The sequence below is a fragment of the Triticum urartu genome, chromosome 6, assembly GCF_003073215.2.
Source record: "Triticum urartu cultivar G1812 chromosome 6, Tu2.1, whole genome shotgun sequence".
In the NCBI taxonomy this organism is placed as follows: Eukaryota; Viridiplantae; Streptophyta; class Magnoliopsida; order Poales; family Poaceae; genus Triticum; species Triticum urartu.
The window spans coordinates 516,868,926-516,886,852 of NC_053027.1; the positions used below are offsets into that span (position 1 = coordinate 516,868,926).

The 17,927-nt window shown below is 44.6% G+C and overlaps 2 protein-coding genes across 3 annotated transcripts; both read left to right on the top strand.

Moving 5' to 3' along the window:
• Window positions 1-2,639: 2,639 nt before the first annotated feature.
• LOC125514746 (DNA repair and recombination protein RAD54) lies at window positions 2,640-12,295 on the top strand. 2 transcript variants are annotated; one of them, XM_048680098.1, is made up of 22 exons: window positions 2,640-3,119; window positions 4,237-4,614; window positions 4,902-4,988; window positions 5,138-5,378; window positions 5,503-5,628; window positions 5,740-5,796; window positions 5,880-5,966; window positions 6,253-6,348; window positions 6,534-6,584; window positions 6,750-6,824; window positions 6,920-7,006; window positions 8,019-8,110; window positions 8,180-8,312; window positions 9,405-9,524; window positions 9,603-9,716; window positions 9,810-9,893; window positions 10,013-10,093; window positions 10,170-10,228; window positions 10,740-10,935; window positions 11,036-11,134; window positions 11,389-11,846; window positions 12,078-12,295. In XM_048680098.1, the coding sequence occupies exons 1-21, from the start codon at window positions 2,818-2,820 to the stop codon at window positions 11,731-11,733; spliced, it is 2,910 nt and encodes a 969-aa protein (XP_048536055.1). In that variant the 5' UTR covers window positions 2,640-2,817; the 3' UTR covers window positions 11,734-11,846; window positions 12,078-12,295. The 2 variants fall into 2 exon arrangements, with proteins under 2 accessions (XP_048536055.1, XP_048536056.1); XM_048680099.1 differs by having other exon boundaries at window positions 5,880-5,906.
• Window positions 12,296-16,684: 4,389 nt separating this feature from the next.
• LOC125514747 lies at window positions 16,685-17,927 on the top strand. Its single transcript, XM_048680100.1, has 2 exons — window positions 16,685-17,321; window positions 17,463-17,927. Exons 1-2 carry the CDS (start codon window positions 16,839-16,841, stop codon window positions 17,469-17,471), a joined length of 492 nt encoding a protein of 163 aa, XP_048536057.1. The 5' UTR covers window positions 16,685-16,838; the 3' UTR covers window positions 17,472-17,927.

The following is a 17,927-nucleotide window of genomic DNA, read 5'->3' on the forward strand; positions in this document are numbered from 1 at the left end:
TCCCAACCTTGCTGACCATAGTCCGTCCAAGGCTCTCCTGATAAAGAGAGACTTTAGTGAATTCAGAATATCGCCGAAGGGCGAGTGCTGAAAGATGTCCACGGCGGTGAACTCCATGATTGGCGCCCAATCGGGTTCGATCGGTAGGGGCGCGGAGGGCTCAGAGTCTGGAGAGGAGTCCGGTTCCTTGGAGTCACGGGCTTCGCAGAGAATAGGGCTGGTGTTCGGCTCGATCGCCGTAGAGATTGCAGCCCCCGAGGCGGTGTCCAACCACCCTTCCTCGATTGGCGCATTTGGCTCCGAATTAAGGGTCGGAGCTGATGCGGGTGCGGCCTCCAGGGCACTGTTCGGCGGCAGAGCTAGATCATGCCCATCGTGACAGTGCGGCGCGCTCGGCTGCGGCTCGAATCCGTCGAAGATCAAGTCTCTGTGGAGGTCGGCCGTGTAGCTCAAACTTCCAAATCTGACCTGATGGCCAGGGGCGTAGCTTTCGATCTGCTCCAGATGGCCAAGTGAATTGGCCCGCAGTGCAAAGCCGCCAAATACGAAAATCTGTCCGGGGAGAAAAGTTTCACCCTGGATCGCATCGTCGTTGATGATCGGGGGAGCCATCGGGCCTAAAAGTGACGACACAGAGGAACTCTCAATGAAAGCACCAATGTCGGTGTCAAAACCGGCAGATCTCGGGTAGGGGGTCCTGAACTGTGTGTCTAGGCGGATGGTAACATGAGACAAGGGACACGATGTTTTTACCCAGATTCGGGCCCTCTCGATGAAGGTAAAACCCTACGTCCTGCTTGATTAATATTGATGATATGGGTAGTACAAGAGTAGATCTACCACGAGATCAAGGAGGTTAAACCCTATAAGCTAGCCTATGGTATGATTGTTGTTCTCCTACGGACTAAAACCCTCCAGTTTATATAGACACCGGAGAGGGCTAGGGTTACACAGAGTCGGTTACAATGGTAGGAGATCTATATATCCGTATCGCCAAGCTTGCCTTCCACGCCAAGGAAAGTCCCTTCCGGACACGGGACGAAGTCTTCAATCTTGTATCTTCATAGTCCAGGAGTCCGGCCGAAGGTATAGTCCGGCTATCCGGACACCCCCTAATCCAGGACTCCCTCACTCCCAAACCACCACTACGACCCGAACTGCTTACAACAAAACTTCTATTGAACCCTAATGAACCAGCTAAATTCTCAACTCTCGTACCCTCTATTTGAGTTTCAAGAATACAAAGTACAGAGGGGGCAAACTGCTCCGTCATCTCACGGAGCTCGCGAACTGTCGCGGGGTTGCCAGCACCGCGACAGTTCCAACATAGGAGACTCATTGCGCTTGGCGCGACCCCCTTGGAGGCCCGCCATATGCGCATCGTTTTTTTTGTGACTGTGTTCTTCCCATTAATCTTGTCCGCTACTGAGGATGATAGCTTATTTCCGTTTTGGCTCCTGCTTAGCCGATGGGCTCAATGGATCTTCTGGGGGAGGTAGCAGCAGAGGTTTATTCGCCCCGTCTACCACTGAAGCTGGTTTCACGACTGATGCCGCTAGATCATTCGCCACAACACTCCTCTTTCTGTTACCATCAACTTCATCCATGTCCATATCTTGGTTCTGCTGGGTATTCTGTTCAAAACCACGGCCCCTGCCTCTGCCCGCATTGCCTCTTCCTCTTCTGCTGTTCCCTCCTTGTCCTCTTCCTTCTCCAGGACCTCTACCGGGTCCTCTGAACCATGATGCTTTCAAATCTCTAAACACCAGGGCCTTTGGAGGATGGACTCCATCGCAACACTCCTTGAAAAGATGACCCAATAGGCCACACACAACACACCAAACCGGGAGTCTTTCGTATTTTCACCCTGAATATGAGCCGCTGAACGGTGTCCTTCTTGATCACCAGGGATACAACGTTTTTGAGTGGTTTGTTGACGTCAATCTTGACCCTCACTCTGACAAAATTCCCCTCAAAATCATGGGAACTTGGCTCGGCATAAATAAACTCTCCGACCGTCGCAGACAAAGCCTTGATCTTGGAAAAGTAGCCTTTTGGGAAGTCGTGGATCTGGATCCACATCTCAATTCTGTTCAGCTCGATCGTCGACGGCTTTGTGAAGCCATCATACGGCGCCAGCACCACCGCTTTCCCTTTGTAAGCCCACGGTCCTTCTTCCATTACGCGTTCCCAATCTCCAAGGCAACCGAACTGCATCGTGTACAAGTTCTCCTCCAGGGGCTTGATCTTGACTTCCTTCGCCAGGTCCCAAGCCACCCGCATGGTTCTATAAAACCAGAATTGACTATAGGGTTTCTCAGTGTGAACCCTAGCAATGATCATCCACCGGGTCGCCGCCTCTGGCAGCTCCTCATCTTCCATGACCACATCTTCAAGTTCATCTTCTTTCAGCCCTAACTCTTCCATCATCGCCTCTAGATCAGATACGGGCGCACCCGTCCGTGATCCCGAAGCGGAATCTTCTATCGTACTCTTGCCCGAGAAAAACCTTGGCCGCGGGCTTAATAGATACTTTTGTTGCAATGAGAGACGTTTTTTGGAATAGGAGGACCCCCAACTTATTTGGGCCTTAAACATGGGCTTAACCCCTCAGAAACAGAACCTCCGATCCAGCCCAACTACCCCTCTCCCTCTCTTCTCCCGCACATTCTCCGACACGCTGCCCCAAAACTTTTGCAGCGCCTCCAAACCCCGCTTCTCCATTCCTAAAATTCCCCCAAAACTCCCAACTCCGAGCGGAGAATCCACACGATTCGGCACCCATTTCGAACCGTCCCACTCGCCGGAGGTGTCGCGATGCCGTCGAGGAGCAAGCGCGACCGCCGCGGCAGCGATTCCGAGGAGGAGGTCGTCACCCTCTCCTCCGACCCCGACGAGTCGGAGTCCGAGGCGGAGCGCGGGGCGGAGGCGGCCGACGACGACGACGACGAGTACGTGGCGGACAGCAGCGACGCGGGCGGCGTCGAGGACGAGGCTGAGGAAGGGGGCGACAGCGATGACGGCGGCGGCGACGGCGGGCGGCCGGTCCGGGGCGGGCGGCGTGGCGCTGCGGAGCCCGACGAGGAGAGGAAGTCGCAGAACGTGGACGCGCTCGTCAGGTACTCTCCGGCCCGACCATCTCGGCCCATGTGTGCGTGTCCGTGCTGTGCGCTGGTGGTGTATCGACGCATCTTGTGGATTCATAGGGGCTAGGGTTCGCTTTAGTGTTCATCTAAATTTTTTATGGCGACGATACTAGTCGATGGATGCTCCTGAATTGTTGTGGGGCATGCTTGTGGTTTCAGATGCCAATTCAGCATAAGAGTCCCCAGTGATACACTAGTCCACGCCCTGTTAGATACTAGTACATTTGAACAATGTGCCTCAGCTTGGGTGTGTTTGATCCGGTTCCTCCAGAATTTAGCATAAGAGACCCAAGTCAAATTCCTCTCCCCACACCGTGGTCTGTTCTGGAAAAACAGGATAGAATTTAAATCCTATGTAACTTACAATGTGGTAGACGGATCTCTCTTTTTCATCCCACTCGATTGGTTGTTTGCCATGTAATCTGCAGGGTTATCTCCTGAGAACTTTGTTCTGGAGTATCTAAGCCTGAATGTTGATGCTTTGATCTGACACCTCTCACTAACTAGCTATACCTGTCACTCAAGTTTTCGTAACGGCTTCAAGCTGAATATTGCCATTCAGTGTAAGTACGGTGGCTGTTGAGTATGCATATGTCTGAATGACTTGGAGGAGATCACATGAAGCTGGCAAATATGGACAGAGAGATTTAACCTTCTGTACTCCGTCTTGTAACTCTGTTCATATTTGGACAGAATGGACTTAGTCAATAACTCATTGTGCATACCAAGTAAACAGTAGGTAGCTATGTGCAACAGAGCTCTGTAGTGTGGATACTCTAGTCATCTCTCTGTGATGATTTTAAGCATAGAGATATGAGAGTGAGTACCTTGTACAATAGGACTAGCCTTCTACATGAAAAAATCCGGAAATCTTACTGTATTGGTCAGAGAAAGTATGGTCAGCTGGAACAATCTTGCGCTATGTGATGTATTGCAAATGTTCACTTTAAGCCTTTTTCTCAGTTACAAGTCATTTTCTCTTAGATTGCCTTGCACACACTGAAATTTGTTTTGGTTTAATCGACTATAACATCACAAATGCACTCTTTTGTTTGAAGATATTTATGCATTTTTTCCTGGTTTCTGTCAGGGGAAACCTGGTTGTCAGAAGGCAGCCACTTATTCCACGTATCCTTTCAGTTTCTGATGCGGCAGCGATAGCTCGAAAACCATTCAAACCTCCGTGTGGAAATGGATATAGTGAAAATAGTGAGCTTCTTGCTCGGCGCCTTTCAGCTCGTAAAAGATTTGTCCCGTGGGGTTCAGCACAGCCATTTGCAGTTCCAAACAATCTTCAGCAGCTGCCTACCATTGCTAGTGTTGATTCCTCAGAGAAAGAGGAACCTCTTCCATCTGGCATAGAGCCATTAATTTTGTGGCAACCCGAGGAATGTGACAAAGAGAATAACAATTTTACTGCAATTGAAGTTGATCATCTGCTTGTACGTTACCTTCGTCCTCATCAAAGGTAATATATTATCCTGTTAATGTTTTTCCTATATTCATTTTTTACATGCTTGATGGCTTGCAGTGAACCCTCTATTTTATGGTTCCCCCCACAATAATTACAATCAGCATTAACTTTGTGCAGAACATGTACTCTCTGTAAGTTGTAGACATTCACATATAGATACTACATATTGCACTGTAGCTTTATTTTTAGTCTAAGCAGGTGCAAACAATAACTAACAATGCTGATTTCTTCTGAATCTTTGAGATGAAGATAGTAAATCACATGATTGTGTTGTAATGCAGGGAAGGAGTTCAGTTTATGTTTGATTGTGTCTCTGGGTTGCTAAGTGACGATGGAATTGCTGGATGCATTTTAGCTGATGACATGGGGTAATAAGCTGGAACAGTTCACGCCCTCCCTCTTGTCCATTTTTATACTTTGATATAAATACGTAATGTTTCTGTCTTTCAATCCTTTTATTTAGTCACTGACTCACTGTTACATAAAGCTACTTCTGACGCTTCCTTGCACTTTCCAGATTGGGGAAGACTTTACAGTCGATAACTTTGCTATATACCCTTCTTGCTCAAGGCTTTGAGGGTAAGCCAATGGTTAAAAGGGCTGTCATTGTAACCCCCACAAGCCTAGTTAGCAACTGGGAATCTGAGATAAGTAAATGGTTAAAAGGCAAAGTGCACCTGCTTGCCCTCTGTGAAAGCACGCGTGCTGATGTTCTTTCTGGAATAGGAAGTTTCTTAAAGCCCTTGAGCCATCTTCAGGTTTTCTTTTATCCAAACTCTTTTCCTTTCTGCTATTTTCTATTTACCATGCTTACTAATTGCAATCAGAATTGCATGTTCGTGACAATGTCTGGTGAATTTATATGTTTGGAATTGTTATCAGGTACTTATCGTATCTTACGAGACCTTCCGCATGCATTCGTCAAAATTTGAAATACCAGGAAGCTGTGACCTTCTCATATGTGATGAGGCTCACAGGCTGAAAAATGACCAGACACTAACAAATAAGGTATATCAGTTTGCCAATTCAGTTGCGTTTCATACATACATGAGTCGTTTGCACTTGAGTTCATCTCCGATTTTGCTCTTCTTGAACTCATGAAAACACTTGATGCACCAGGCACTGGCGTCCCTTCCTTGTACACGGCGTATCCTGTTATCAGGTACCCCAATGCAGGTAAGTTTTTGCTTTCCCATTCTTTTCCATATTGTAGCTGGAACCATTGTTTTGAATTTTGATATATTCATTTTCCTCTGCAGAATGATCTGGAAGAGTTCTTTTCAATGGTAAATTTTACAAACCCAGGAGTTCTGGGGGATGCCGCATATTTTCGCCGATATTATGAAGTATGTACGTTTTATGAAAATCACAAATTATACTGCTAAATACTCCATCCGTCCCGAATTACCTGTCGCAGAAATGGATGTATCTATCCATTTCCGCGACAAGTAACTCAGGATGGAGGGAGTATGAATTACAACTATTTATTAACAGATAGTGGTGTTCTCAGATATTTGTTATTCAAGTTTCTTTGTGTGTTGTGCACCTAAAATCATGTGCTATTCCTGTTAATTGCATTCTATCTTCCTTTCCTCTGTAGTTAACTCTAACATTACCTGCCCTTAACTGAAGGCACCAATAATTCGTGGAAGAGAACCCACAGCAACTGCAGAAGAAAAGAAGTTGGGATCTGAGAGATCTGGACAGCTTAGTGCAAAAGTAAATCAGGCAAGTCCTTTTCCTCTGAAGAAGGTTGTCTGCACCCTGTACTGCATATTTTTGAACAACTGTAATGTCCACATTTATGTTTTAATCTCCTCTAGAATTGTTTGGATGCATTTTCTTCTACAATTTAACGGGCTCTAGGTTAATTACCTTCTGAATTCTTCTGATGGCTTCTCAATGATATTCAGTTTATATTGAGACGGACGAATGCCCTGCTGTCCAATCACTTGCCACCAAAGGTATGTTCTGTCCAGTGTATATTTGGCTGGATATGTTCATCGCACATTCAGAAAAGACAAAAAGAATTGTGTACCTGCTATCCATTTTGTCTTTTATAGTGATTCCTCCTTTTTACATTATATAATTGTGCCTCATCTACATTACTTAACCCTGCTTATGTATAGATTGTTGAAGTAGTGTGCTGCAAGCTGACTCCTTTACAGATGACACTGTACAACCACTTCATACACTCCAAAAATGTAAGGAAATTTTATACCGTTCTGAGCAATATTCAATAGGCACATGTAAGGTACTCGGAGTTATATTTACAGTAGTCTGTGGTTGACCCTGTCAGGTTAAACGCTTGATATCTGAAGAAGCAAAGAGTTCTAAAGTTTTGGCATATATTACCGCTCTTAAGAAATTATGCAACCATCCGAAGGTAAATAATTTCAGTTTAATGTTTCGCCCCACGATATATCTCTTTCAGTGAAAGTAGTTTCGACAGTAGGATCAGAGTTTATTACAATGTATTTTTTTACCGCAATTAGTTAATGTCCGTACCTTGCTATACCCCAACACATTGAGCTGTCTCGTCTGGTTCTGCCTTCTACACGCCCTTGGCTCCGCCGCTGCACTTGGTCGATGTCCTCACCTGGCATCATGATGCTGTGGCCCTGCTTGACCTACACCTACATCCTCAGCATCTCTGCCACACTGAATTGAGCTTTGTCTTGACTCCTGTCACGATTTGTGTTGAAGTATTTGATTTTTCTTCCCCGCATCGAAAAAGTATTAGTTATGTTGTTAAGATATGTATCTGCGGCATTGTTTATAAGGTGGTAAGACGACCTAAGGCGAGCACCAACCGCCCTGACGCCTAAGTGACTCGTAAGCGCCTAAAGCGTGCATAATTGTAAGGTGCTGGCGTCCAAGGCGGGACGCCTTATAAACAATGACCCGGGAGGTTGAAGAGGGTGAATGAATTCCCACCACCACCGTCACCAGCTCTAATATTTGTAGTAGTAACTAGTAATGGATCTCTCTTTCAAGCACCATAGGCTTAACTAGTATACTTCTATATTGCTGTCAAGTGCTACCCTGCATCTGCATTGTATACTGGAATTATGTACTTTTCAAGACAATGTCCGTTGACAGTTTTAAAGCTTGCTGATGATAATGTATCCTGCATAGATTGACAATGTTATAAGCTGACCCCATATTCCTTGTAGAATGTGGAATAGGTTTGGTAACCGAGTTCTTGCACTGACTTCTTATTTCTTGATTACCTGGCAGCTGGGAAGTTACTAATATGATTTGATAGGTTATGGGAAATTCTGGGCTGTTGTTGCCTGTGTTACTGTTCTTCATAGCCAGCCTGCATCAGTTTCACTTTTTTGGTAACTATATTTAGCATCACAAACATATGTTGCTTGGTTATCTTGCTATTGCAGCTAATCTATGACACCATAAAGAGTAGCAAGTCAGGAGGCTCCGGTTTCGATGACTGTCTACGCTTTTTCCCTCCAGAACTGTTTCAAGGAAGGTATGCCTAACTTTTCTCACTAGCTTCTCAAGCAAATCCAACTTACCTGTATCATTTCTTTTATGCAAGATCTGGATCATGGACTGGTGGAGGAGGAATGTGGGTAGAACTATCTGGCAAAATGCACGTGTTGGCTAGATTGCTGGGGCACCTCCGACTGAAAACTGATGACCGTATTGTCCTTGTATCAAATTACACTCAGGTAAGATGTTTTTAATGTATTATGTTGATAACACAGTATCATTGTAGTAAGGTTTTGTTGGTCTTGGCGGGTCCATTGGGGATGGATGTTGTAAGATTTAAACTACGTTCCTCTCATTAATGAATTGGCTAAGCTCCCATCTGTATGCTTCAATAATAAGAAAATATGAAGGTATTGTTGGTGATAGCAAAATCCGTATCTCGAAAACTTTCCTGGGGTCCTGCAACAATAAGTCCAACATGAGCGCACTTATTACTGTCTATGTTGTCTTGAAAGTTCTACATTCTTTGTAGCCTTAGGCCTGCTAGTGCTAGCATTCTTTACACTGGCTAGTAACTTGTAAAGAAAGGGATACTAGTAACCAGTAAGCCATTATTAATGCCAAATCTTCATTGCCTTTACTATCATGTTTATGGTCAGACCATATCCTGCGGATATACTAATTATAAGAACTACGAAAGTCAAAAGGTATGTACTCCCTCCGTTCACAAATATAAGATGTTTTGGATATTTCAATTTGGACTACATACGGACTGAAATGAGTGAACAAACACACTAAAATGTGTCTATATACATCCGATTCAGAAAAAAGTTGGAACCTCTTATATTTGTGTACGGAGGGAGTATCTTACAACCAGAATCCCTACAGCACGAAGTCAAGAACATTGTACTTGGAATTAAGGGTGAAGTGATAGAATTACCTTAAACCTATATATTGGATATATGTTTGGTTTCCTTTTTGAACTGTCAAAATCATATATTTAAACTGCTCCCTATCCAAATTAATTGATGCAGTTTAGTACACCTTTATATACTAAACTTGTGCTAAAGCTGCGTCAATTAATTTGTATGGAGGGAGTACTAGTTTCTGCACAAGTGCAGGTGACCTTATTTTTGCACCTCTTCCTACTTGTTTTGTGTACTACATATTCTCTGTATGTCTGTCATCAAACGAGAGAGTACAGTCTTTAGAATGTGCGTGTAAACTAGTTTCTGTTCATAAAAGGTACTTGTTATAATTAATTTGCTCTTTGGATACCTGCACTCTGCAGAGCTGGAGTCATTAACTATTATCATTGTTTAAAAGTGCAGACATTAGATTTATTTGCACAATTATGTCGGGAAAGAAGATATCCATATGTTAGACTTGATGGATCAACATCCATTAATAAAAGGCAAAAGTTGGTGAACCAATTCAACGATCTATCTAGAGTACGTAACATCAACCTTGTACCCTGAACCGAAGAACTTATAACCTATTATTATATTCTAAATTACTGTATTTGGCAGGATGAGTTTGCCTTTCTACTTAGTAGCAAGGCAGGCGGTTGTGGGCTTAATTTGGTGGGTGGAAATCGATTGGTTCTCTTTGACCCAGATTGGAACCCTGCCAATGATAAGCAGGTAAATATCTGTGATTTATCACTCTTGATGGTTCTGTTTGACTCCACACACCTTGCATGAGTTGAACCTTTTCATCTTTTGATATTTGCAAAGGCTGCTGCTAGAGTCTGGAGAGATGGACAAAAGAAGAGAGTGTACATATACAGGTTCTTGAGCACTGGAACCATTGAGGAGAAGGTTGACAGATCCATTTCTTTTCATTCCTTTTTACTTACTTTTTCATTATCAAGTGAAGGAATACCGAGTTGCTGATTACTTCTTCTGCTGACAATATGATATGCCACACTCATCTATAGGTATATCAGCGTCAAATGGCAAAAGAAGGCCTCCAAAGGGTTATTCAGCAGGAACAAGCAGACGACAAAATGCAGGATCAAGTACCTGGAGTTTTCTTTTCGATCCTTGAATGTGCCAAATATGTTAATTTCTCACGTCTTCATTTCACTTTTGCAGGGCAATTCTCTTTCAACAGAAGATCTGCGTGATCTTTTTACTTTGCATGACCAAGTCAGGTGAACTCTGCTTCTCCATTATAGCTTGGATCAGTTGCCAGTCATGTACATAAGTGTAATTAAGTTGTGTTTGCAGTCACCATTTTGTTGGGATCAAGGTCAAAGTTTCTTGCATATTACTCCCTCCATAAAGAAATATAAGAGCGTTTAGATCACTACTTTAGTGATCTGAACGCTCTTATGTTTCTTTACAGAGGGAGTATCATGCAAAACATAAGGCCTTACTACATAAATTGTTCATAAAAGGAGTTCATGATCATTTGATTTAGGTTGAGTGTGTAATAAGTAGTCAAACTACCATTGGCTTGCAAACAAAATGTCAAAAACTGTTGCATAATATGCTATTCATAGAAACCAGATTCGTTTCAAAGTTAGGCCTAAATACTCTTTTATTAGTTATTACCATTGAATACTATTCAAAATATGTAAAAGCCAATATCCAAATTCATTAGTTCCGTCTATATGTAGTTGATATTATACATCATCCTTTTCCTTCCATTTGGTCTCGCAGGTCTGAAATACATGAAAATTTGAAGTGCGATCGCTGTAATAAGGATCACTGTATGCCGTTAGATGGTAACGGTTTGGATTTAGATGCCGCTAAGCATGATACAGTTTCGACATCAAAAGAAAAGTTGTATACTGATATTGGTGGCTTTAGAGAGATCTCTGGATGTGTGCAGAAAATGAATTGTTCAAATCAACAGGTAGTTTATGCGACACCCATTTCTGTTAGAATGTAGTAGCTCTGTAGTTGCTTCAAATCTCAAGTACTTTGCTGCTCTGCTCCGTTCACACCCTTTTCAGATCGAACAACCTTCTGAAGAAGATTTACGAAGTTGGGGCCATCATTCTGATCCATCAACTGTACCTGATACCATCCTCCAGTGTTCTGCTGGTGATGAGGTGATAGCCTCAGTTCATGTCTCTTATGCATCTAGTTATATAGGTCTTCTTTGTGTTAGAACTCACAAATCTCACACCTTTGTTACTTTTTTAGTTTTTCCAGTTGTTGTAAGATTCTACCACTTCCACTTGATACACTCATTCTTACAGTTACCAGTTTTTTATCCGATTACAAGGAAAAGAAAGTTTAGTTTATTAACGTGGTTCTGTGGAACTGCTGCCATTTGTTAACAAATGACATGTGTATCTTGCAGGTTTCTTTTGTTTTCACCAATCAGGTTGATGGGAAACTTGTTCCAGTTGAATCTATGGTGCGATCAACAGCTCATCAACCAAATGGAGTGACAGCTAATGGAGAAAAAGAAGCGGTGAAAATAAATTCTCCGAGGAAACCTGGAAGGCAATCTTTACTTGGCAAGAATTTGAAGATGATGGGATTCAATTTGAAGAATTCCTCTTTGAGATCTCCAACTGAATCCAAGAGGACATCTCCAGTTTGCTTGCAACCGTTGAAAAAAACCAACCCCTCGTCAGATCATCAACCTCAGACTAAGAGACTTCATGTTGCTTCTGATATATCTGATGATGATTTTGTTTGAATCCATCAAACTTAGAGCTAAATTCTCTATTGAAATGACATCTGTTGATCTGTATTATGCCGTGTAAATACTGCCATCTCCTTCGTGCAGTGTATATACTGCATATGGTTACGGTGAGTAAGAAATCATATGAACCCCCCCCCCCCCCCCCCCCCCCCCCCCCCAAAAAAAAGAAAACAACCTTGCATCCCTTTGTAAAACGCATATCAAGTATATTTATTCAAAAATTGAAACGGTTGTAACTTTTAGAAGCTAACCGCCTTTTCAAGTGGACAGAGCATTATTCATCACTTGGTCTTTCCATCAGAGTAAGAAAAACTGACATGGTTGCTGATAACCTGCAGATCATTCCAAGACGAAGGGCTGCACTACAAATCTAATTATTGTAACACACTAGCATCAAAGGTTCACTTCTGTTTTCGTTTTTCATACATTACAATCGCACAATGTGAGGCTGGTTTACTGTAAATTCATGGCATCCTTGAGCTTGTCTATAGATCTACTTTTCACTTCATGTGATGCTGTGGTAAATAATATTTTGGCTATTTTGACTGTTGTCTTAGTCTGTGTACAGCTTCCACAACTGGCCATAATATGGCTCACATTTGTTTTTAGGCCAGCACTTCTATCAATGTTAGCTCCTGGATATACATGCAGTTCTCAAATAGTTTTGGGTTTATTATTGTACTAAATGCTTCTGAGCTTAGCACCTCCGCTACCCCCCGCGCGGGATCTGAGAGATGTTTAGGTTGTAGCCGTTACCGTAATAAAAGTTCATGAATTTGTGAGATCTGCAGTATGCAGAGGAGACCAGCTGGGCAATTTGAGTGTGTTATTCTGACAAATAAATCGGGCACTGGGTTGTTTGCTTTCGCCTCCAGCTTTCTGTTATTTAGGCCTTACCATGTGGGTGACAGCCACACTCTCAAGTTAGTGTATTAAAGGCTTGGCATTTGCACTGTTGTGGTCACCCCCTTAGCATAGTCAAATCAAAGTACTCGTAGATCCAGCCTAGCGGCTATTTTAGTATCATATTGATCAAGTGTAAACTGAAAAATGGAAATTCCTGCTTATACAGGGGCTCACATTTCTTCAATCTACTCAAAATAGAACTTCGCTGCAATATAAGCTGGATGTTTTCCCCAGAACATCCTTAATATGATTTGTTGTATTTTGACATTAGAATTGCTACATGCAATGAGATATGTAGCCAGAGAAAAAGGGTGGGTGGTCTTCACCTTCAGTTATAACTATAAGGAAATATCTTCTGTTCTTTCCTTTTTTCTTGAGATCTGTAGGACTAAAGGTAGTGAGTTGAGTCACAATGAGGCTGGTCTTCATTCCCACCGCTCACATGTGCAGTCACAAAAGTTAACACATTGCTAGAAGAAAATAATTGGTGCTGTTCATGTGCTCACATGGGTTCTCTTGATCTTAAGAGCTTGGCTTATACTAAAACTTTGACCATTATGTGGTTAGGTTTTCAAGCAACTTAAAAAAATAGAATGCACATGCTTCTCTCCCCATGAATGATCTGCTTTTCCTATAATGGTTGTGAACTCTCATCAGTAGCTAAAACGTAATTCTATTTATAATGCATAATCTGCAAAAAAATCCACATATTTTGAACTTTTGATTCCGTGTTCTTAGAGAACTCATACGGATCCTTTTTTATGTAATGATATTGCTGTGGAAATTAGACCTCACCTCAAACTGTTGATTTAGATTAGTTGGTCCAGTATTTCCAGCATAAAACCCTAGTTCTGTTGTCCTTGATATTACTGCATCATACCAATATGAAGATCCTAATTCAACCCATCTATCTGATAGTAGTGGGGACAAGTGTTAAATTTGATGACATACTTAAGGGTCATTCTGAAATGTGTTAGAAAAGTTTCTCTTCCCTGGCATGTCATGTTTTATATCTTTCCTTGGCTGCTAAGGGGGGAGTGAGGATAACATGATTAGATGGGTGCTTCAAAACTTTATTCTGTATTCAAGGCTGGGTGCACTGGAAAAGGCACATCATCCGACAACACAAGTAACCTAACCGAGGCTTAATCTGCTATCCTTCTTATATGCGAGAGTTAATTATATATATATATATATATAAGAAGCCAGCACCCTGCTGGAGGTGGCTATTACGTCCAGTTCATAATAAAATGTCCCTTTAGACATGAGCCTACTAAAACTTTTGAAACTTTGACTACAGATATCTTTTTGAATATCTAGCCTTGATACTTGGAGATCATATATGCAGATTTGCCTTGAAAAGTACTGGCATAATATCAACCTTTGTTTCAATTTATTGATATATTTGTAAATAGAAGTTAATGCTCCATGTTATGTGTCGGAGACCTGTCCAAAACGTCAGCTTTTCATGATCTGAATGTGGAGTATCTTGTTGCTGGTAATTTTACCATTCAAGCATGTTACTCTCCATCCATAATCCATTAACATGGTACTGTGAGGTGACCTGAGACTAGACGGGTATTTAAAATGGTCCTGTTTCCGCTAGGACACTATAGTTGTGACTTAATAGAAATAGGACAGGCATTACTAAGGAACAAGAACACTCCTTGACCGGTCCGCTGTGAGGTGACCTGTAGGAGGCACAGGACGGAGGACCCGTATTATGATTGGTCATGGAGATGGAACCACTGCGGGGAGGGAGAGGATCCTTTGGGATCACATGGTCCTCCTATTCTGAGAGGTCCATGTCGCCACCTCACTCCGGCTAAATAACAAACCGGTCAAGTATCGGTCAAATGATCTTGTTACCTACCTTCTCCCTCCCTCCTGCTGGTGCCCAACCGATCCCAATCCCGGACATGTTTAAGCCCGCTAGCATTTTCTTTTGTTAATGCGGCATGTGCATGTGCACTTAACAATATCTGCCAGGCTATAGATGTTCCAGTTCATCCTTTTTGTAGATAATGAGAAGTTTCAATTCATAGAAATGTCACAGCTAGGATTGGCAGTTCAAATTTCGGAGAAATTATAATTGCAGCCCCCTTTGGGTGTGTTAGACTTTGATTTCTAACATTTTAACTGGATTTTAACTCTGATGATATGTAGCCAAGTAGACTCTGTAAGATTGCTAGCTTATCTGATTCTTTGCTTGGGCATTCGTACTCCGTTATGCCTTGAACAGGGCTTACCCTGGCACCTGGAGATCTTACCATTGACGTTGCTTTCCTCCTGAACAGCACATATCTGTTCATTTGTTATGGAGATCACTTTCTGGGCTCATCTGGTCTTGTTCTTCAGGTCCTATACGCGGTCTTCGCAGGGGCCGCTGGTCCTGAATCCACGGGGAAGAAAGCTACCACCGAACCTACGCCCCCGCCTCCGCACCACACCGTAGGCCGTCGGACTCAAGACCGTACGGATTTTCTTGTTCCTTGGTATATGCGGCTCATGAACAAAGCCTTACGATTCTCTTGTCTCGCATGATCTCCAACAGTTGGCAGGCCAGTATGGCCCTATGCCGTGTGGTGGATCATCATGTGTTCAATGAGGAAAAGGACTGTTGTCTGCGCCTCGCTAATTCCCCCTGCAATTATGGATGGGTCTAATTTGTTTGTTCTACTCTACACTTGGGGGGCGCACGAGAGGTTGGTATCCTTGCACCATACTCCTCGCAAACCCCACTATAATCATGCCCCTTGGCTCATTCGAAGAAATGATCATGCCCTGGTCTCAATTATTCCATGTTGCTTGATGACACTACTGTTATATGATAATCGCAGACAAAACGTCGATTTCCCCTCAGACGTATACTACCTTTAAAGTTTGTAACTAAGATTATGCCCGCTCAGTCATTTGGTTGCAGTAAAAACACCATCTTTCACGTCACGGCAGACGTCTAGTAGTAGTTCCGATGAATCTGATCTGGAAATAATTCGAAAAGGTTTACTACGTGTCAAGCTGTGAGGTGAGCCCAAGTGGCGTTGGTCGGTGCGGCAGCCAGACCTTGCCGCATCTGGGTCATGCACTGCACGTGCGCTTGCTTCCCCGGTGGTAAAAGGGCCGGGAATCAAGTGCGGTTGCGGCATGCCAGAGTTCACTCTATCCAACCACCGTGCCGGGATTATGATAATGCCAATCACAAGCTGGGCAGCCATTGTTTGACCGCGGCGAGGCCGAGGACCGGCATTCGCCAGTCGCCACACGTCCAAGCAACTAGTAGCACGCTTCCAAACAAGGAAGAATCGCTGCTGGGCGCTGGCACACCGACGCTCCTGACTCCAGAGATTCTTCTCCCGCCATGAGCGCCGCACGCACGCGTCCATGCCCTCCGATCAGCATTGGGACTTGCGATCTATCGTCCCAAGATCGCATAGCATATCAACAAACGGCCTTCTTATCCTGGGCCTGGAGCTGGCATGGAAAAACAAACACAAAACAACAGTTCGTTCCGGAACGATCCCGTGCTCTCAGTGAAAAAGTTTGAACAGTTGTACAGTGGCATGCAGTCAGTCATGCTGTGGCGGTCTTTCAAGATGTCGCCAGGATTTCAAGTTTCAGATGCTGCCGTGACTCGAGAGTCAAGTTCAATGTAGTGACAGGTAAGTGGCTGGCCTTCAAAGCATAACCACGAAAAGCCATGACCAACCCTTACGTTTCATATGGTTCGAGTAAGCCCGCATGCCCGCTACGTATTGGCCATGCCGACATTATTTTTACTGAAATGCCGACATTGTTGCACTCGGTATACGTACTTCCCCAAAAAAAATCTAGGAAAAACTACCACTACTGTATTTCGTTTTCACCTATGGCGCTGATCCATTGTTCACCGGTGGAGAAAGCAGCTCGCCATGCATCTCGATCATCACCGTTCACTACAGGCGGTGCCAAACAATTGCAGCGCACATCCATCTACCCAAAGCTCCACCACAAAGCAGCTCCCCTTCCTCTCCTCTCCTCTCCTTTCTATATAACCCATCCAAATCCACCATCACCTCCACACCCAGTCAGTCACCCGTAACAGTGCCCCGTTTCTTCAGCTCACACGCCAAGACCAGACGCCACCACCACCATCACCACCTTTTACAAGCCTCTCTCGCCACACAGCAGCGAAGCCAGCCCACGACGATCCAGCTATGGCATGCGTTAACATGTACAACCCGGACGGCGGCGCGGTGGCGTTCGGCGGCGGGCAGCCGGGCCCGCGCATCTCCTTCTCCAGCGACTTCTCCATGGAGCCGCCGCCGCCGGTGCAGAACCGGGCCATGGGCCTGCGGTGCCAGGAGGAGGACCAGAACTTCGAGTTCTCCGTGGGCAGCCACCCCATGATGGCCGCCGACCAGCTCTTCTCCAAGGGCCGGATCCTCCCCTTCAAGGTCGAGGGCGGCCGCCCGCCCTCCACGCTCCGCGACGAGCTCCGTGGTGGCGCCGCCGACGAGGAGAGGGCGTCCACGACGCCCAAGGGGTCCAGCCGGTGGAGGGAGATGCTCGGCCTCCGGAAGTCGCTCTGCGTCGGCGGCGGCGTCGCCAGTAATGCCGCGGCCGCCAAGAAGAGCGACAAGGTCGTCGCCGTCGACGCCGACGCCAATATAGCCACCGACATGGCCGCGCCCAAGCAGGTCCGTCCACTCGCTGGTCATCTTTCCAGTCCACGTTAGCCACGTAGTACAGCATAGTACCACTAGTACGCAATTAATTAATTAAGAGCTGTTGGATGAAGTGATAGGATGTCTCATTACAGATGGTTTGACCCATTGCAGGAGCTATGAGAGGTGACCGGCCGATGGGGACGACGGCGACATGATCGGAAACCTCCTTCTTCCTCGCCATCGCTCGCGCCATGTTCACCGGTCTTCTCTCATCGTGCTCGTCAGTCGTTTTGGGTGGCCCGATTGCCTGCGTGCTAGCTAGCTACTCTACATGGCCAGTGTCCATGTCCATGTGTGTGCATGTGTTGAAGAGCAAACAATTCTGTAATTTCACTTCTTTTTCCCCTCCTTTCATAAGTGACCCGCTCTCGATCTCTAGCTAGCAGCTGTCCACTACCACTAGCTAGATCCCCATCACCTCACTTCTTCTTGTTCTTCCAAGCTTTGTTTTTTCCTCCACCACCATCCGGCTCTGCCTGCCCGCCCATGGCCGGCCTGTACATAACGCTTGTGTGTAGATGGGAAATTTATGGTGCAATGATTAGCCCTCGCCAGGCGGCCAGATCTGTGGCGACA